Here is a 20,847-nt window from a genome sequence, read left to right as displayed (position 1 = left end):
GCTCCGCCAGGCCCCAGAGGCGGTTAGCAGGCGCGCGCTGCATTGTGGGCAGGGCGAGGAGTCGTGCCGCCATTTTGTCTCTGTCACTCTCGGCGGCGGCGGCGCGGTCGGTCGGGGAGGAGGGGGGGCGGCGGCGGAGGAGCAGCAGCAGCCTGTGTTTGGCGAGGGGGGATTCGGCCAGGAGGACACGATGATATCGGCCGCCCAGCTCCTAGACGAGCTTATGGGCCGGGACAGAAACCTGGCCCCGGATGAGAAGCGCAGCAACGTGCGGTGGGACCATGAGAGCGTGAGTGAAGCGGAGCCGCCTCTCCCCTCCCTCCCTCCTTCCCATCCCCCTCGCAGGGCCGGGGTTTTGTCGTAGCGACGCGGACCGCGGGTGCGGGACTGCACCCTTCTGCCGAGGGCGGGGGGAAGGGATGAGGTGCTGGCCGCGGGTAGGGGAGGGGGTTCCCCGGACTTCGGCGGGGGTGCGGGTCGGGCCCTTCGTGCGGAGCCCGAGGGTGCGGGGCTCCTGCATGGCGGCCGCGGGGCGGGCTAGGCCCGGGCCGTTGCGCGGGAACCTGGCTGAGCCTTAAGAGGAGGAGGAGGAACCGAGTGGCCGGGAGGGAGGAGGATCCCGCCATAGCAAGGCTGTGCGAGAGGGCTTGCGCTGTTGTTTGGGCTGCTGGGAGGGAGGGGAGAGGCCTTGTGTTTGGGTTTCGGCGCAAGGGGGAGAGGTTGTGTTCTCCGTGGAGTGTCGATAAACGGGAATAGGGGTTTTCTAAGACGCCTGTTGGTGGCTGAGATCTCCCGTGGGGAAAAAGAAAAATAATGGGGGGAGGGGATAGTGGAATTCTGCTCTTCTGGATAGAAGTCTGATGGTTTGCACGAAGGGAGATGAGGCAAATGGTAGTAGTTTGGAAGACAGATGTCTCTGGATCTCTTCCGGAGTGTGGTATTGGGGAAGGAAACAGAAGGGTACAGACGTACTGACTTAACTATCTGGAGGTTATAGCACAAGGAAGAACCGTAAGACTTTTAAAACGGAGGATTTTGATAAGAAAAGCTTGATTCCTTCTGTCCTTCCTCAAAGGAATTCTGCAGCTCCTGGGGGCGGGGGAGGGCTAACCTAAACAGTATTATTGTGTAGTAGTACTTATGTATTTTTTGTTAATGTGGTTGTTCGTTAATTTTCTGCAATAAATAGCTCAAACGACAGTTTTTAAATTATTTTGGAGTGGGGTTTCTCCCAGCTATGGTTGAGCTTTAATAAATGATGACTTTTAGTTACACCCATCGTAGTCGTATTGTAAGTTATTTAAAAAAAAAAAATCAGTGGTAGTTACAAAGTTCCTATAGTTGCTTCTTTGGGAGAGATGAACACTTTTTTTCCTCGTTCGTCATACATTTTTTGGGTTACGGTATACATTAAAAGAAAGTGTCACAGTTACAATAGTTTGTTTATTACCTGTGTGGTAGGGATTTCTGTGGTTTAAGCTGCAAAAAGCATTTAGGTCCCGTCCCCCCGTCCCCCCCCTTTAGCATTTTCTTGGGATGTTGTTGAGAGGAGGGAGAAATGCTTGCTTTTGGCTGTTCTAAATTGTGTCTTAATTACAGAGGTGGGAATTTCATGTTTTCAGATGAGAGTTATGCTATTTTAAAGATGGCTAATACATGTTTTAATTTGTCTCGGAACACATGAGATAAGGATAAATATCACGTCTTAGATTTTGCAAGTGCAAGGAACACCCCCCACCCCCTATCCGCTTGAAAAATGCTGCTATATAGGTAAGCTGTGCACATCAGTAGGAGGTTGCGAGTTCACGAAGTTTTCATGACCTTCTTAATGTCTTTCCAGACCTCTCTTACTAACCATGTATCATTATTCAGTTAGGTGTTCAGTTACATATTTTCTTTTGATTCTGAAAGTAAGGAGTTGTTCAGCTTTGGAAATACGAAGTAAATGGCTTGAGCCATGTTGGTCCAGGTAGAATAGATAAGGGGATTGGTTTGCTTTATTTGGTTTATTTCTTAAGGTGAGAGAGACTTTTTTCTTTTTTTTTCTTTTTTTGCCGCATTCTCTTTAATCAAGTTCAGATTACTTTCTTTGTCTTCAGGTGAACAAAGTTTTCAATCTTAGGCTGAAGAGATTGACTATAACCCTAGGAATCTGTCTCTAAGCTGTTCAGTTTTGTTTCAGAAATGGGGCCTTGTCTCTTCTTCCCAGTACTCCTTTGACAATTTTAGAAAGTGGAGAGCTGTCCTGTGTCTTAAGGCCAGTGGGAAATTTACCAGCTTAGGGTTGGGCCTTCAGTCTTGCAGGAACTGCTGCTGTTTGCTCTGCTCCTGCTTTTATTTATGAAGTTTATAGGACCATAATTAAATGCAACCTCTCTGAAAGGAATGTTTTCATAGATTCCTATAGTCAACTGACGAGTTTGTAAAAAAAAATAAAATTTACCACTGTTAAAACATGTGTTTCAGTTTGACTTCCTACATCACCTAAAGATTAAATTTGCAATGCTGACGTGTTTTTAAAGACAGGAAATGCAGATAAGGTTCAGATAGTAACATTAATTCATCTGCTTGACTGCTGTTTTGCTTTTCAAATTAAATACATATGCTAATGTCATTTCTTGTAAAATTAGACGATATATCAACATGTAGCCTTTTCAATGAGCATGTTGTATTCATACCAAAGTTTAAGATTTTGTGTCACATTTCATCAGTTTTAGATATGGAAGGTTATCAAAACAAGGTCATCTCTATTTTCTTTATGATTTGTAAATTGCATCTAGGCGGTTATTGAAAACTGTATGGAAGGTGCAATGAAATACAAGGTAGGAGTAGGTTGTTTTGAAGGTGTGGAAGCAGAAGCTCAGATAGCTGAGCATTTATTTGCAGTTATAATGAAACATGTTGATCATGTATTGTAAAGCCTTTTGTAGAGCTTAAGATCTTACTTTAAAACTTTGATATGATTAAAGCCTTTAATCTTAAAAAAATGAAATCCCAGTTGCTGTGTATTTCAGTATTGCAGCCTGTCCTTAGATGATCGATTCTAGTTTTGGCATAAAGGCTTTCTGTCTTGTATGCAGGAGGAAATTGTTAGTATCATATATTTTAGTCTTTCTGCTTACTGTCATATCCGTAGACAAAGTATATTTCTGGAACAGTAACTATTGATTCACGCATTCTTGCTTTAATATGCCACCTATACAAAACAAGTTCATGTGGAAACAGCAATTGTCTAAGAGTTCTGAGGCTGTTCTGTAGCATAAAAAAGCCCAACATTGACTTCCCATGCTTTTTATAAGGCTTTGAGATTGTGATGGTTCATTCCTTCAAGGTAAATTCAGTGTTTTCAGAAAGTGGGGAGGGGTGGAAAGCTGTTATGGACAAATGACTGTGAGCAGTTATCTCTGATAGGAATGCAGTTTCTCAAAGTGTAGGTTCTGTATTTAAAATCTGATTTGATGGTATTAGCTATTTATGATGTGTTACACTTTTATGTTTTTTAATGCCAGTACAAACATTGGTTTGCATCTAGATAGAATCTCAGATCTTAATCCTCCAGGGGATGAGGGGAAGGGGGACTTAATTAAGTTTTACTTGTTTTGGAAGAATACTAATAATGGAAGGTTATCTCTAAGAGTGGGATTTGGGAGAAGGGCTTGTGTTTGTCTGGTTTTGGCTGGGTGGGCATTGCTCATAAAATGTCTGATGAATGTGAACTCTAGTGGTTTCAAAGAACTCATCTATATGAAGGAATTTCCTAGGTTCTGTGTAAGCCACAACCTGCTGGATTTTATTCTCAGCCTTTTTACTAGGAATTGTCTGCCTAAAGGAATTTGCTTACATAATCAGTTGTACTGATACTTGTTCATCAGTAAATAATTTCTTGCAGAAGAGGAACATGTTAGTGTAGAAGTCTTAATGATAGAGAGCTGTCAATAGTTTCTTTATATAGGAAAGTTTTGAATTGGTTCACAGACTCTGGAAGAGCTAGCCATTCTTGCTGTCAGCTTAGTCAAATTTGAGGTGAAGGATACTCCTTTCCCACCTCCAAGAGATTTCAAGGGTTAGTGAATTTGAGATGAAGTAGTGGAAAGTTCCAAGTGTTTGTCTATATTTGTTCTAGCGTCTTACCAAAATGTGAGGCCCTGGGGGCTTTGAGACACAAGCTATGGCTAATCCTGCTGCAGTAGTTTGACAGTAACATTCCTGTCTGTTACATGTTCTTGGTAGCGGAGTCATCAGAATAATTCGGCAAAAAGGAATAAGTGCTTGTTACCTGCATAAGTAAATATCCATACTAAACTGCCTGTTACTCTGTTTTTGCAAATAGGGAATGTATTTCCATATTACTTCTGGCTTGTGCTAAGTGCAGCAGTCTGATAAGCCATGGATGAGTAATGCCATTTGAAGCGTATCGCCTCTGTTTCAGTCCTTTAATGGCCCTGTGACTCTTCAGCCGTTTCTTGGCCCTTTCTATTCTTACTCATCATTGATCACTTAAGACCGACTGTAAGTGCAGCTGACTGGCATCTACAGCCTGTCAAGGCAAATGTAGCACATGGTGAAGCTAAGCCACAGTGATTCCTTTCAAGATTCTCTCAAGTCATGTTTTTCTGTTGAAGTAAAATCAGTTGAAGAGCATAATGAAATAGGTATGAGAGAGGGAGAAAATTGCTGCAGATGCACTAGTTCTGAACCACTCTGAGTATTTGTCTGCAGGCTGCTGCTTAGGAGAGAGTGTCAAGTAGTTCACTAGGTACCATAACATCCAGAGCTAGTTAGGGGAAAATTACTGCAGTTTTTCAGTGTGTGTGTGGGGGAGGGTTTGTTGTTTTTTGTTTTTTTTTTTTAGTATGTAAATAATTAATACAATATGTGACACGTTTAAGCTGCATATTTTAGTATTGGTTACTACAGTTTTGGGCTGTAACCATCAGCTCATAAGAGGAGGCTTTTCCTAGCAGTGCTGCTTCATAAAATCATTTTAATTATTTCTGATGTTGGTTTGTTTTGTTGTTTGGGGGCTTGCTGTTTTGGTTTGGGTTTTTTTTTTTTCCCTTCATCATACTTCTGCCTCTGATAACTTTTCCTTTGCTCCTTTTGTTGCTACTTGTTTCAAAACTGTTACAGGCCAGTTGGCATAATTTTTGAGCTGACAGAAGACGTTCTACAACTCTTTTTACAGCATAATACAGTCAGGCTGTAATTATTGTGCTTTCTGTGTCTTAGGAAATTGTCTAATCCATCCCTTAAATTTTTGGGGGGGAATTTCCATTTCACTGACCTAATGCTTGGATATGAGGATGAGAAAATGGAGGAGAAAGAGAATGTAGAGAGAAATTGTATTTCTATTGACTAGTGCAGGAGTTCATCCCAGAAACTGCTCCCTTGAAAAAACTTGATATTAAAACAAGGGATATTGCAGCTTTCAGAGAAGAGAGCCGATTCTGAAACCACATTTTGTCCAGTAACTTTCTCCTTGCTTCCCGAGAAGAAAAAAATTTGTGATTTTGTGTGGTGTTTTCGTAACTATTCTTGCTAAATTGCTTCACATAGGTGCCACAGTGTCCTAACCTGGATCACAGGAGAAGTATTCAAATTATATAGTAAAAGATATTTGTTTGTTTGGGTTTTTTGTGTCCATGGCTTTTTAGTAGAAAGCTTGATTGGTTTTCTGTGTAATCTGTAAAGCAGTCAGTACAGTTTTAACTTCTGTAGTCTGATTCGCAGTCTTGACAGTTAGCATGGAAAAATAAATTGGACTGATCTGACTTGATCAACTGGTGTCACAGGCATTTCAGTGAGGTGTTGGTGTGGCGTAGGTTTTGGGTCTCTCTCCTCACCCCCATTTGTTAAAATACTTCAAAATGTATCTTAGGAAATAATATGTCGCAAATCTTTGTCCACAGTATATGTGAGAGTATGAGAACTAGGTTGTAATATGCAGTAGCAATTACTAGATTTGCCAAATACTAGGAACTGGTGCAACATAAAAGAGATGTTAGAAGAATGTCCAGGCTAGTTTTGGATTGACACGTTAGTTAATGGCAGTCGTGTCTAGGGGAAGGGTCTGTTGAAGAATTAATTATTTAAGACTGCCTATGAAGTTACGGGTGAAAGTATTTCTGATTTTTGTCTTTTGGGCTGTTGTGAAGGAGATTTCTGTATTATGAACTTAAAGAACTGACCAACTTGACTAGTTAAGCCTATGTTCATAGGTGAGGGTGAATAATCTTTTTAACAAAAGCTGGTTTTATCCCATCATATGTTAAGTATTTACTAGCTAGACTAACAGGTTGGTTTTTTGCTAACTTCCTAGTGGTATTTTTCTGTTATCAAAAAGAACCTGACTTGCTAGCGTAAAAATAGGCTGTGTAGAAACAAAACAAACCCCTTTTTTAGTTGGCAGGAAACCAGGTTAAAATGAATGTCTTCCCTGTCTGCCTTAAGAGGTATACAGTGTCTCTTTGCATATCATTCTTAAAGTAGGGATTTTTAAAAGCATTGGAATGGGGAAGCTTTTGGATGGTTATCATCGTATGTGTTCTTAAGTCTTTTAATTGACATCAGAATCCTTGAGGTAGTACCTTATGTTTGAATGCTGATGGCTCCTGTTCTCCAAGGCAGTAGCATTGAAGAAATGAAGGCTGAATACAAAGTTGTTATAGACAGGCTAAGAGGAACTTGCTTCCATGGCAGACATCCTTACCCCTTGTAGGTTTTCACGGTTAAGGAATTTCACTGTAACTTTTTTAATAGTCCAATTGGATTTAATTACTTTGGAAATATCAAATACTATATAGTATTTACAAATAGATGACGCTGCTGTAATCTTAAATATTTAGCAGTGAAATTAAGAAATACTATTATTGCAGTGGAAAGTAAGACTTCTGGTGTTTTGTCATTAAGGTGCACCTTGTAGCACTTACTGCTACCAAGTAACACAAAGATAGTGTATGTGTGTAAAATTTCCAGAAATTTTGCAGTGTACAAAGGGGATTTTTACACTATATTTTAGAAAATGGAAGTGATTACCTAAAATTGCCAGTTCATGAGGAAAAAAATGATGCCTGTTTCTTTCTTCTCCTCTGTCAGGTTTGTAAATACTACCTTTGTGGCTTTTGCCCAGCTGAATTATTTACAAATACCCGTTCTGATTTAGGTAAGTCTGTAAGTCATGTCATTTTTATTCACTTATATGTAATTACAATTGAACTTTTGTTTGCAGACTACATTTTTATTGTGTAATGCTCTGTCAAAACACTTTGAAAATAGGCTTTTTTATTTTTTAAAGGATTGCCAGTGATACAGTATGTTAAGAGCAATATGTATTCCAGATCCTACTTCCTCTAAGTGAAAAAACTAAAAAGCTAAATTATTGGGTGTGAGGTGGTTTTTGTCCTGAAGCGTTGGCTTCTAGGTTGGTTTATTCTACCTGGGCAAGGTTTTAACTTATTTTTTTGTGAGTATGCTTGTTGGTTGGTTGGTTGGTTGGGTTTTGGTTGGTTTTTGTTTTTTCAGGAGGGGGAGTGGGGTGTTGGGTTGGAAGGGTCCTTAAAGATCATCTAGTTCCAAGCCCCCTGCCATGGGGAGGGACACCTTCCACCAGACCAGGTTGCTCAAAGCCCCACCTAACCTGGCCTTGAACACTTCCAGGGATGGGGCATCCACAGCCTTTCTGGGCAACCTGTTCCAGTGTCTCACCACCCTCACAGTAAAGAAATTCTTCCTTGCATCTAATGTAAATCTACCCTCTTTCAGTTTAAAACCATTATTGAGCTTCTTACTTTAGAGACTCATTTACTGTAATAGTTATTACTGAAGGCCATCTCTAAATTACTAGCAGTTTTCAAGCGACGGTATGCGGACAACATGTAGTTTGGAGACGGTAACTAGGAGAAACAGGCTTCTTGTCTCAACGTTAATTTCCAAGTCCTTTGAAGAGTTTGATAGACTGGGGAAGGTGAGGAATTTTAACATGACTACCTTCATGAACTCCAGCCACATACGTCCTAATTTTATTATTCTGAAGATCAACGTTTTAAGTAGCTAGTTTATTACAAAGAACACTGGCTGGAGCTTAGAATGTGCTTAATGAAGTTACCCTTCATATGTCATTTTTCTTTTTCTTTTTTAAGGCCCCAGGTGTTTAAAGTATTGCTTTGTTTGTGTAGTTTTACCAATGTAGAACTTGATCTGGAAATTCTGTTTTATATGAAGACTTTATATGTCATCCAGAATCTCCTTTGTTTTTATAATTGCTAAACCATATTGGCATTCTTTTTCTTTAATGTGTCTTTCAAATTCCAAGCAAAGGAAGCAGAAAGGCAGGCATAAAAGTCCTTGGGAAGTGTTTATAGCTCTGTTCTGTCATGGTGCACAAACAAATGCTGGTGGAATGTGAATACAGCATTCAAGAATGCAAGCTCAAGCTTTTTGTGTGGTCTTTTTAGGTCCTTGTGAAAAAATTCATGATGAAAATCTACGTAAACAGTAAGTATGTTGGTTGATATGTTAATGCGAATAGTGTTTCTAGTGTGCTTGAAATTTTTTAAAAGCAACCCAACCATGAGAAACTAATTGCTTTTTGATTTATGTAAACATTTATTTAAATGTATAATATTCTCTTACCTTGAGTGAGAATTTATAACATTGCAGGTTTTGTTATTTATTTTTCATATATTATGGATTGATGTGAGCTTTCATTTTTAAAATATTTTACCAGGTATGAGAAGAGCTCTCGTTTTATGAAAGTGGGCTATGAAAGAGACTTCTTACGCTATTTACAAAGCTTACTTGCGGAGGTAGAACGCAGGATTCGAAGAGGCCATGCTCGTTTGGCACTGTCACAGAATCAACAGTCTTCTGGGGTGAGTCTGGAAGAATCATTGAGGCAGTTTTTCCTCTAGATAGTGTCTTCATGTTCTCTCTTCTACCTGAAGAGACAAGGTATATATTTTTTTCCAGAAGATTCCTGTTAGATAAGTGTCTTCATCTGTTAGCCAGCAGATTGCATCTAGCCCTTATGGACAAACCAAGTGGGTCCACAGTCAGCAAGAGTCCCTCTCTGTTCTCCCTAGTCTCTGTTTCCTCAGAATCAGTATCTGTTCTCTGCCCTGGAACATTAATCCTGTCAAGTGTTGTCTTTACCCTGTTAATCTCAGTTTACCTTCTCTCCATTAGTTGCACGTTCCTCATTCTCTCCACTAGTAAGCTGTATCACGGTGATGTTTCCAAAGTAGGCAAGAACTGGGTCTTTCAGCCGCTGATAGAGCTAAATCCGTCAACTGCCATACTTAGGCAGTGGTCTCTTTCTGCTCCAGCACCATCATTGGCAGGCAGCGATGGAATCATGGAAGTTTGAGAAAGAAATGCTTCTGTGCAACTTTTCTCAATTCCAAGCTGCATACTAGACAGCTGTTAATGAAAAGCTTAAACTGACTGGGAGAAAAATGTTATGTGTTTACTCCACTCATTTTTTTTCTTGTCCCCTGATGGATTTGGAGCAGTGAGTGTGGCCTGTGCTCCCAGAGTTTCATGACTGCTAGGGTAGCCTTGCTCCTTTTTGCTGCCCCAATTAATTGTTCTGTACAAAGTCCAGTTGCTTCAGAAGGAGCTGTGGACAGTATCCAGTCAAGAGAGCTTATTGGCTGTGGAGTAGAGCAAAGGTTGTGGGGGAAGCAGATACAAGTCTATTCTGGCAGCCTACAGAGACGACACTACTAATGAGTACATTTGGGATAAAGTGAGATTCTTTTTTCATTTATGCTTAGAAGTTAAATTTCAGAGTCCACGGAACATCTAAGTCATACTTGAGTCTCTGCAAAGATACGTAATAGTTGTCTGGCAGTTGCAGAGTTTAAATTTAGGACTTTGAATTCAGATGTCTTACCTTTTATGGACCAGGGCCTTGAACATTTTTGTTGATTTAGGAGGAATTGGTGTGAGTAGAAGTTGCTTCACTCGGCAAGAGTGGAGTAAGCCGTGTTGTGGAGTGTTATCTTAGACTAGACTATGATTAGTAGGTCCTCATGGGAGAAGAGGCAGGAGGAGGTTGTTCCTGAAGTGTCTCTGGAATATGAGAAAACATACATTCATGTGTTTTAAAGCTATTTTAACAAAAAAACAAAAACCAAACCAAACAAAAAGACAGACTTGTACTATTGTACTGTTTGGCAGGGAGCGGGACCTACTGGTAAAAATGAAGAGAAGATTCAGGTGTTAACTGACAAAATTGATGTACTTCTACAACAGGTGAGGGTTTTTTTCCCCCTGTAACAGAGACCTCTCGCCTTTGTTACTTGATTAAAAATTATACTTGAGTTTTTTTATTGTCCTGTAGATTGAAGAACTAGGTTCAGAAGGGAAGGTGGAAGAGGCACAAGGAATGATGAAACTTGTTGAACAGTTAAAGGAAGAGAGAGAATTGCTGAGGTCTACAACTTCAGTAAGTAATGTGTTTGTAGTTCTGTCAGACTTATTTCAAAATTTGGTGCAACAGTACGTTCTTAATAACCTTGTCCTTACATTGAAGGCATGCAAGTTCTGTGCAGAATTTATTAGAAAATAACAGGACGTGTAAATGTGTTAATCCAACGTGTTGATTTAGCGTGCTACCTTAAGAGTGGGTTTCCTGCACACAAATTATGAAATTATTTACACAGCAGTCCTGGAGGTGAACTTGCATCTTACTCTAGTTCAAGTCTCAGTTAAACTTTGCCATGTAGCCTCTGCAATGTTATTTTACTGAATTACTAATCTGACTGTGTTACAGAAAGCCCTTGTGTTAGGGCTGTGACTAGAGACAAGCATCTGTCTGATTTTGAGAGCTACAGAAGCCAAGGATAATGTGTTAAGTAGCAAGTTCCTGTCAATAAAAAGGAGCTTATGTTTAAACATTGTATTTTGATGTTTAATATAATGCTCAAATTGTGATTCCTGGTTTGGTTTTTAAATGTTGCAGGCAGCAGTGTCTGTATCCATACTATATGATTCATGAACATTGCACAGCAATAATCACTTGGGTTTATGTTGAAATTTCAGTTTATTTCTCGTATGTCTTTTGAAACAGTGAATTCATTTGACTACCATCCTTTTAAATAGAAGCCCAGCATTCTTTTTTGTATTTCTCCATGGGATATTCTAGCCTTTTCATTCCTTGAGACATATTCCATGGTTATTCTGCAGCTCCAGACATTTCAGTTGATGGCAAAGAAATAATCTTAAGAGAAAACTGATTTTTATTTCCTTAATTCTGATATTGCAAGGAAGCTGCAGATATGGCTATATACATATTAATCCTTTGCAGTGAGGAATAAGGTTTGTTTTCTGTGTTTTCTAATTGACCCTTTCCTTGTGGCTTATGTGGAATGGGTGTATGTAGCCTATTTTTGCCCTCTTCATCCTAGTAGGTGCAGTGCTCCAAAGACAAAGCATGCAGATATGATTTTCAGCTTTCACTAGTGCCTAGGATTTGACAACAGTAACAATAAAGTTCTAAACCTCTTCACTGGCTTCTGACTAAAACTTTTCTTTTGCTTTATGAAATATTTTTCTTCTGCAGACAATTGAGAGCTTTGCAGCCCAAGAAAAGCAAATGGAAGTTTGTGAAGTTTGTGGAGCCTTTTTAATTGTAGGAGATGCACAGTCCAGGGTAGATGACCACTTGATGGGAAAGCAGCACATGGGTTATGCCAAAATAAAAGCTACTGTAGAAGATTTAAAAGTAAGCATCTTCTTCTGTTATTGAACATTTAAAAATTGCTTGGAGGCTTTGTAGAGTAAATAAAAGGCTGTCCAGTAGACTTTCTCAAATGGGTGAAATACTCCAAAGATGGTACATAAAAATTAAATGGAATCCTACATTGCACATTTAGTCTTATGTTTGCACTGACATCTTTGTTGTATGTGATTACACTAGATAAAAGCAAAGATGTAAATTCAGGTGGGAATTTTTTGTGGCCTTACTAAGGAACTGTAATGCAGCCTCTTCTAGTGAGAATGACAAGCAAAAAAAGCTCTGCAAGACAAAGGATTTCAGTTTCAGGGATTTTAGAAAGTGCTTCTATGTAGGCTGTCCTTTGCTTGGAAAAAAAACCTGAAATCTTTCAAAAGCTTAAGCTTCTACATCCTCAGAATGTATAAACTAAGTTATATTGAATGATTTATCTTGAGTAATCTTCATTTCTTTCTGTGAACTTTTTCTTAAGGAAAAGTTGCGAAAAAGAACAGAAGAACCTGACCGTGATGACAGGTTAAAAAAAGAGAAACAAGAACGAGAAGAGAGAGAGAAAGAGAGGGAACGGGAAAGAGAAGAGCGGGAAAGGAAGAGGCGACGTGAAGAAGAAGAAAAGGAAAAAGAGAGGGCTCGTGATAGAGAGAGACGTAAAAGGAGTCGTTCGCGGAGTAGACATTCAAGCAGAACATCTGACAGAAGATGCAGCCGTTCACGAGACCACAAAAGATCAAGAAGCAGAGAAAGAAGGCGAAGCAGGTACGTGTGTGTGTGAGTATTTTCGTGTAACTTGCCAAAATGTAAAAATCTTGTGGGGACTTGATCTGTCAGCCTGGGTCACATCACTCATTTGTTAGCCTCACTGTTGTTCTCTCTTAAGTGAATACACTTTACTGGTTCTAAGGTTAAGCAAGTTTTTGCTGCATGTTCACTGTCTTCTCTCCATTTTTGGAAGTAGATGACACCATTGTGGTAGAAGTGGTCTTAGGAGGGAGCTTTGAGTAGGCAAATGCTCCCGAAGAACGGGGGGTTTTTTTGTTTTGTTTTTTTATTATTATTATTTTTCTCCTTAAGTTGCCTTTAATTCATAGGATATTTTTAAGCTGTGTGGTTGAATGTTTGAGTAAATGACAAAGGCAGTATGAAGCCATGTACTGAGAAATACTTATATACAGTATGCTAAGGCTTGTTTTAAATATTTGTTTTCTGCAGATAATCAATGTATTAGAAAGTGCTACTGTTTTACTATTTTATCTTCTGAGTTAGATAATACCAGCTGACATATACATTTTTGAAATTTTCTCTGAATGTTAAGGAGTCGTGACCGAAGAAGAAGCAGAAGTCATGATAGATCAGAAAGAAAACATAGGTCACGCAGTAGGGACAGGAGACGATCAAAAAGCCGGGATCGGAAATCCTACAAGCACAGAAGCAAAAGCAGAGAGAGAGAACAAGACAGGAAGTCAAAAGAAAAAGGTATGTTTGTGTGAAGACTGAGTTTGTATCAAGTTCTGAAACTAATCTTTGCCTAAAGTCTCAAAAGCTCTTAGCCTGTCAGTGAGTGACTGAAAGTTCTTCTTAGCATCAAATCAGATGTGGTTTTATAAGCTGTATACGTTGCTGTTAACCAATTTGAAGCATTTTGTTCATTCCAGTTATTGTTAATGTATGTGCGTGCATACGTGCACCCCAGTGTCGACCTCTTACCTGTTACAGTAGTTATTAAAAGCTTACCACTTTGTCTGCAAATTAAGTGTGTGAGGACTTTGATGTATTTTAAGACCTGTTTACCTTTAGAAAAACATAAGCCTGTAATCAGATTTTCATAGTAGTGTATATCTTCTGTTCCTAGTGTTAGCAGATATTTCTGTAATTACCCTTTGCTGGTACGCGTTTTGTGGGAGACTGGTAGCTGGTTTTTCACTTGTACCATCTATTACTTCTCTGCACTATCATGTTTCCTTTATTTTCCTTTAACAGTGCTTTTAAGTTGTTTTTCTAATCTATGAATGCAGTCCAAGATAAATCTTGCAGAATTTCTGTAATGCTCTAAATTACAATTGCATGCCCTCTCCCCAACCTCCTGCTCTTCCTCCCATCCTTCCCCCTTGTGGTTTTGTTTTGGTTGGTTTTTGGGGTGTTTTGTGGTTTGGTTTTTTGTTGTTGTTGGTTTTTTTTGTTGTGTTTTTTTTTTTAACGAAGTGAGATTTGCTTTGTCAGTATTCAGGTGAGTCTCAAAGGAATGCAGTATTAGTCCTTGGAACACTTTTATAGCAGTACATGCCATGTACAACAGCATTGATGGTGACTCACTGCTTCATCAAAGGCTGGTGTTCAGAAGCTTTATCTTTAAGTAAGATTAAAAAGAGCTATAGAGAGAACACTAGAGATTCACATTCTGTGAAAAAAATACTAATTCACTGTTATTGCTAAATTTCCCCCTTTAAAAGTCTTTAGAAACTTCTGGAGGAGTGTAATACTAACTTTGGGCTTAAATTAGTGGCTCTGATGGGGTGCTGACTAATGTCCAGTCCGAAACAGCCACCCCACTTCATTATTAGAGCTGACCGTCAGTAATGGATGAAACAATTCTGTTATGTTTCTAAGGTACTTTTGAGGTTCTCTGGAATGAAAGGTGCTATGCGCATGTTTCTGGATTGCATAGGCCTGTTTGCCCTACCCTTACTTTTCCATATTTATCCAGCAGATTAGTTCCGAAAATGTTGGTAATGCTTTGTGTATGTTTCTTGCCTGACTTCCTTGGACCATTTTAATTTTTCTGGTTTATTCTGTGGTGCATCTTTAGCACTGATTCTTCTCTTATTTTGCTTTGCCCTTTACAAGCAAGTGGTTTTTAGCTGCTTGCTCCTTGGCAGTGGGACTGATGCTTAGTGACTGAGTATTGTAGCCTGTATCCGTCCATTTGTTACTTTATTCCTACCTGATACTGTGCCTTTTTTTGCCTACTTTATGAACACATTTCTGGTACTTAGTCAAGAATGTCCTATTCAGTATTCTGTGTGTATCTGTGCATATAAATAACTGTGTTCTTATTTATTCAAATTTGGTCTGTTTTTGAGCTTAATAGCTTTTCAGTTCTTTCTTTAATCCTTCCATAAATAGAGGAGCTAGTGAACTTTCTTCAGCATCTCAATATTTTCAGTTTTAACTTGACTGATTTCCTTGCTGGCCATTTTATTTGCTGCTTGCTACTTTCTTCCTCCAGAAATGAGAACAGTGAGGTGATGCTATGAGCTGTGATGAAAATTCCACCTGGGAAAATCAATTACTTTTTTTTGACTATGTAGTCATGACATTTGTAGAAACACAAGTAGGCCTTAGAGCAGGACTATAATGCTGAAGAAGTTTATGTTTTTCCCTTTGTTGGAAAAATCTGTAATAAAAAAAAAAAGGGGGGGGGGGGAAAAAAACCAGACCAGTAGTATTTAACAAGCAAGCATTGAATTTCTATGATGAAGCTGTAAACACCATTACATCCTCATGTTTGCAGTGTGGCATTGTAGGTGGTTAAGTAGATATAGAAACCTCTAAAAGCTATCTGAAGTGTGTGGCTGGCTACCTGCTCTACTGCTTGCACAAAAAGAAGTAATGTAGAAGTTAAGTCTTTACTTATTCCGTTTACTGCTACATTGGGAATACTGGTTTCAGAATCTAACTGTCTTTATATCCACCATTGATCTGCAGTTATAAAAGTAAGCAGCAAAGGCCTGGCTGTAACTATTCATGATAGTGCCTTTCATCGTGAAATCTCAAACTGCTTTATAAACGTGAATCTTAACAGGAAAAAAAAGCAAGGCACAGTTGCCCAAGACTTGCCTACTGTTACACAACATTAAATTAGTGCCATACTTTGAATATTCAGAAGTCCTGACTTCTTGTTCACTAAAATACTGTGGAATACAGTGACCTTTAAGATTGTAAGAAAAACGTATATGTAAAAATGGAGACACTTAATTTCTGACTCAAGTTTCAGGAACAGGGATACACTTGCTAAAGGAGGGAGCCACCAGCCATAAACATCAGCTCAGCAGTAGCTTAATATAAACCAGCAGAACGCAACTACTGTTCAAGTAAACTAACTTCAGAGTAGGTAGAATAAATAGGTGGGTTTTTAAGGAAAGGAAAACATCTGTTTTGCAAGTACCTTCATTTTATGAAGGGTTAATACTGGAACATGCCTCCAGACCACTTTAACTTGGCTCTTTACCTTCCTTAATCTAGATTCATATACTTACATAAAAATAATTATATTTGCGATTGTGTTTTCATGTTAGTGATTAAACCTCAGCAAATACTGTCAGTACACCCAAACCCTCAGTAATACTGCATATTACATTTGACTGATTTTTGCATTCCCTGAACAGTTAAAACCATTCACATTATCCTGGTAAGAATTCTCACAAAATATATCTGTTGCCCACACGAACTCAATCAGAAAAATGTGCATGTGTTGAATCAGGAAGCAAAGTTAATATTATGTGATTATACCTAATAGATCACAGCTGAAATAATATACACAGTTTCAACAGCAAACTAATTGTATGTGCTTTTAAAGAAAGAAATCTTATTGATGGAAAATACAGTGGAGGAACTTAACTGCTGCAGATACTCCAGGAGTTGAAAGAAGTTCAGTTGCTGGACTATTTGTTGAATATACTTTCTCAGTTCTGCTTGGCAAACTGGAGGTTTGCTATGGTAAACCTATTTTACTATATAAGTTTTTAGAAGAGTTTCATCTTTTGTACCACAGTTTAATAGTACTTTTTTAACCTTAAACAAAATTACCCTTCCTGACCAAATTCAAGAAACAAACAAGACAGAACAAAACCCTGCACACTGCACATCCATAGGGCTATTAAGATCTACCATATCTACATAGGACAGAAGATAAGATTATTGGACTGACTACTAGTCCTCTGCGGGGAAACAAGACTACTATTCCTCAATGGATCTACGTGTGCATCGGAGATACCTATAAGACACAAAAAGAAGACTTTTTAACAAGGTTAGTTAGAGTGCAATCTACCTGCGGAGTTGCAAAACTGAGGGCAGACAGATACAAAATTACTAGTTCTTCAGTTAGCTTTTTGACATCGCTGAGTGCTTTCTCCAAGCACAGTGCACTGGATGTGCTGCTTCAGATGAAACCTCAGTAGTAGTGTTCATTAGGCAGTTGCCCTCATTTCTGTGTGTGGGCTTTACCCCTCCCTTTGGTGGTCTGTTTTAAAACAAAGAAGTTGGGATGTTGCTTCTCTTTTAAAGCTTAATTTCTACTTTGTCTTCTGGAATATGAAAGTGTGTTATGCCAGTCTAGGTGATAATGTTATTTAAAATAGCTTTTTCAGAGTGTTCGATCTGTGTGCTCCTGTGTTGGGGATATATATATATATATTTATTTATATTATTTATTTTAATTGCCCGGATAGCAGGGAATAATCAGAAAAAAGAGCATGAATGTTGTTCTGTATGATGACATCTGAGAGGTTGGTTTTTTGGATTTTTTTTGTCTCTCCAAAGTGTCTTTACTGATAAAAAGGTTGAATATTGCAGTGTGAAATAATACAGAAATAATTGATATTTTTATTAAATTTGTAAATACTGAATTTACGGATGAGGCACGCAGCTCTAATACTGAATGTTTTTCTCCCCATGGAAATATTTTACTTCTGGCTTCCTTCCTTCTTTGAAAATTATTGAGGAAAAGATGAGTTTTTCAGCAGTGTAGCAAACTCTTCAGTCAGCTTTCCAATTCATGATGAAATTGTGGGGTCCTTCCCATCTTGCTGTTCTTTTGCCTTTGGAAAATAGTGCTTTTTATGTATCTTCCAAACTGTCTCCCCAAGCCTTTTTAATGAGCGGGTTAAAAGTGACTGCCATTTCTATAACATTGACAATTAATAATGCTGACAAGCGTGCAGCTTCTGTGACATACCATACAGTAAAGTTAATTTTGATTGTCACGGTGATCCCCACCTTCAAATCTATTGGTGCTTAATATTGTTTGTTTGCACAAGTATTTGATCGTTCGGGGTTGCTAGATTTTTTTTAATTGGCAAGTATTGATTTATTTGATAATGCACTGATGCATTGTCCCACCACTCTTTTCTGATTCTGTTTTCAAGAACCATATTCAATGAGAATTGTAAACCGAAGAAGGCCATACACATCATAAATTAAAAATTGAGGACAAAGAGTCCCACAATAAGTAAGGAAGCCATGCACCATAATTACACATTTGCCTAACTTCTCAACTGCCTCTTTACCCCCAATCTGTATATTTCAACAGACAGCTGAGTAGCTGCCTCTGTTAGGAGGTCTGTCCTTTTTCCTCTTTTCCCCACCCTGTACTGTCCCCTTTGACCTTTTTTTGTACCCTCTGCATTCCAGCATGGTAGTCTGAAGCCTATTCCTGTAACTTTTTGAGTATTACTGTTATTGCTATAGAAAGTAATTGTCCCATTTTGTATGCAATATATATCTCACATGTGCAATGTTTGTTTTTACTTTGAAATCCATGGTCAATGTCTTCTTTCATGGCAGAAAAGAGGGGATCTGATGATAAAAAAAGTAGTATGAAGTCCAGTAGTCGAGAAAAACAGAGTGAAGACACAAATACAGACTCGAAGGAGAGTGATACTAAGAATGAGGTCAATGGGACCAGTGAAGACATTAAATCTGAAGGTGACACTCAGTCCAATTAAAACTGATCTGATATGACCTCAGATCAGACAGAGGTAAGTGCATTATTTCAAACTTTGATTAGGGCTTTTTGTTACTGTTTAACAGTGCAGCGTAAGTATGCACAGATGAAGATGGAACTAAGCCAAGTAAGAAGACATACTAAAGCACCTTCTGAAGGAAAAGACAGTGTAGTCCTGCAAAACATTTTGAGGTACATTGTTTTGTCTCAGCTATTTTGTAGCAGACTCGTGCCCCCATTAGTGTGCCTCTTTGGGACATATTTGTAATATAGTCACCATAGAAAAATTAATTATCCTTTTTTATTTTTAGGGATTTTGTTATCGTTTTTTTTTAAAGTTGAACTGTTTTTGTATTTAAGTCCATATTGTGTTGGTACATCAGCAGAAAACTTTTGCTTTAATACTTAATATTTGAGGCACATGTTGGACTACTTTGTTTTCATATAAACTGCTAGTATTTCTTTGTCAAGGATGTTTCTAGTTTTTTTGCTTTATTGCCTTGCATTCTAATGCAGTTTGTTCTGTAACTCGAGAGCCAGTAGCATTGGATTGATGGAAGTGTAGGGTTTATGAATTATTGCAGCTGACTACCATACCTCACACAGCGTTGGTGTTGTGAGCGGCCCATGAAAAGCCAAATTAAAAATCAAGGATTCAGTCAAACTAAGCAGGTACTCATGCCAGGTACTCCTTTCTCTACCCACATCCATGTTTGAATGCTGTTGCCTGTAATCTTTAAGCTTACTGTTGTGTTTTTGATTTTCAAGATAGTGAAAAGGACTTTTTGTGTATTGTGTGAATACTGTAAATCTGATGTTAACAGAATGGAATTTTCTTTCAACTGTATGTAGGGATGCAGTGCTGCCCAGAATTAGATATCTTTAAAGAGTTTAAAATGCAATAAACACTACATAATAATCGCCTTGTTACTTTCAATGCAATTCAAGTCTTTAAGAGGTATGTGTTTAATATTTCCTACTGTGTAGGAGAATTTGCAGTCAGCCATAGTACAGAGAAGTGGAATGGCTGATAACAGACTTCTGAGGCAAATGTAAATACAAAGACAGATGCCACCAAATGATTACAGTGTTCATGGCAAGAATGTATGCTGAGAAACTGTTTGTTGGAAATGAAACAGCTAAACAATAGGAAATACAAATACTGTATTAAAAAGAAAACTTGAAGTTTTTTCCCCACTCTTGACATAGCTTTCTTACTCTTACAGAAGGTCTTTAGTTGTATTCCTGAAATAAGGAACTAACAGTGGAGAGTACAGCTGATAAATGAGCTTCTTGCAATGTAATTTGTTACTGTAGTTTCATTAATTATGCTAGGACTCTTAAACACTTAATGTTGATTATTAAACCATTAATGCTACATTGTTGCTTCTAAAGCCAGTCATGTTCAATGTTGACATTTTTGTAGAGTTAAGATGACAGCTAACAACTGGGCCAATATATAGGAATGGTAAACTAAATGCTCTTAATGCTGTCTAATTGTCTGTTTTCCCAAAATTTTGCATTATAGGACTACTACATGAAGAGTCTGCGAAGACAGCGGAAGACAGCTTAAACTGAAGATCTGCTTTAAAATGAGGTGAAAGAAAGCTGTAGTGGCGTAGAAAAATATAAAGTTGAGTTAGAAATTTTTTTTTTATAAAATTTAATTCAGGACTGGTGTTTCCTCCCAGAGTTCAGAAAGATGTGTTGATAATAGCACATATGCTACTGAGAATATAAGTCCTGTATCCTTTTTTTCTTTAAGACTTTTTAAGATAAGAAACCAACATAACCTGAACACATGGCTTGCTCAGTGTTTAATTGCAAGTTTTCATTCTTGGACTTTAAAACACAAGAATAAATGTTTAGTATTTGTGTGAATCAAACTAAAATGAATCCCATTTTTACAACTAAGCTATTCCTAGCTTCTTGATATACAAGAAATGGAAATAAAGTATCTTTGAATTTCTGTTACAAATTTGATTGTCTCTGTCATTGAACGTTTAATATTAAATAAGTTTCTTTCCTAATAAATCTACTCATGTCTTCAAGTTAAGTCCATTAATTTGGATGCTTAGTTATTCTGTGGTGATTGTGGGTTTGGGTTTTTCTGGTGCCATCAGTTAGTATTTCAAGTTTACTTTTTCAGCAGTTAGATGGCTGTTGGATTTTGTGTCCCCTAAAAAGTGCAGCTTATGCTGCAGTTGGTTAAGAAATTTTAGAAATCCTACAATAAAAATGTAAGCCTTAAGCCTTTATGAAGTAGTTTAGACTTCTACAGCATTATCAGAAAGATGCCGCTGCTGACACTGGCCATCAGACTGCCTTATATTTGCATTGTAGTAGCAGTGTGGAATATTAACGCAGTTGGTAAGCATGCACGGTCTGCATG

At 38.3% G+C, this 20,847-nt stretch overlaps 1 protein-coding gene across 8 annotated transcripts; it reads left to right on the top strand.

The window, feature by feature from the left end:
• The first annotated feature begins 56 nt into the window (after positions 1 to 56).
• LUC7L3 (LUC7-like 3 (S. cerevisiae)) lies at positions 57 to 20,433 on the top strand. 8 transcript variants are annotated; one of them, XM_010578699.1, is made up of 13 exons: positions 57 to 289; positions 7,096 to 7,162; positions 8,454 to 8,493; positions 8,726 to 8,870; positions 10,180 to 10,254; positions 10,343 to 10,447; positions 11,564 to 11,725; positions 12,210 to 12,493; positions 13,050 to 13,210; positions 18,296 to 18,436; positions 18,542 to 18,647; positions 19,062 to 19,127; positions 19,984 to 20,427. In XM_010578699.1, exons 1-12 carry the CDS (start codon positions 191 to 193, stop codon positions 19,084 to 19,086), a joined length of 1,410 nt encoding a protein of 469 aa, XP_010577001.1. In that variant the 5' UTR covers positions 57 to 190; the 3' UTR covers positions 19,087 to 19,127; positions 19,984 to 20,427. The 8 variants fall into 8 exon arrangements, 7 of the variants coding, with proteins under 7 accessions (XP_010577001.1, XP_010577000.1, XP_010577002.1 ...); XM_010578698.1 differs by having other exon boundaries at positions 19,062 to 20,433; XM_010578700.1 differs by lacking the exon at positions 19,062 to 19,127.
• The last annotated feature ends 414 nt before the right edge of the window (positions 20,434 to 20,847 follow it).

This window comes from Haliaeetus leucocephalus, unplaced genomic scaffold (assembly GCF_000737465.1).
Source record: "Haliaeetus leucocephalus isolate CR32 unplaced genomic scaffold, Haliaeetus_leucocephalus-4.0 Scaffold646, whole genome shotgun sequence".
NCBI classification, from domain to species: Eukaryota; Metazoa; Chordata; class Aves; order Accipitriformes; family Accipitridae; genus Haliaeetus; species Haliaeetus leucocephalus.
The sequence above is the reverse complement of the archived record's forward strand: the minus strand, read 5'-3'. Positions and strand labels throughout refer to the sequence as shown.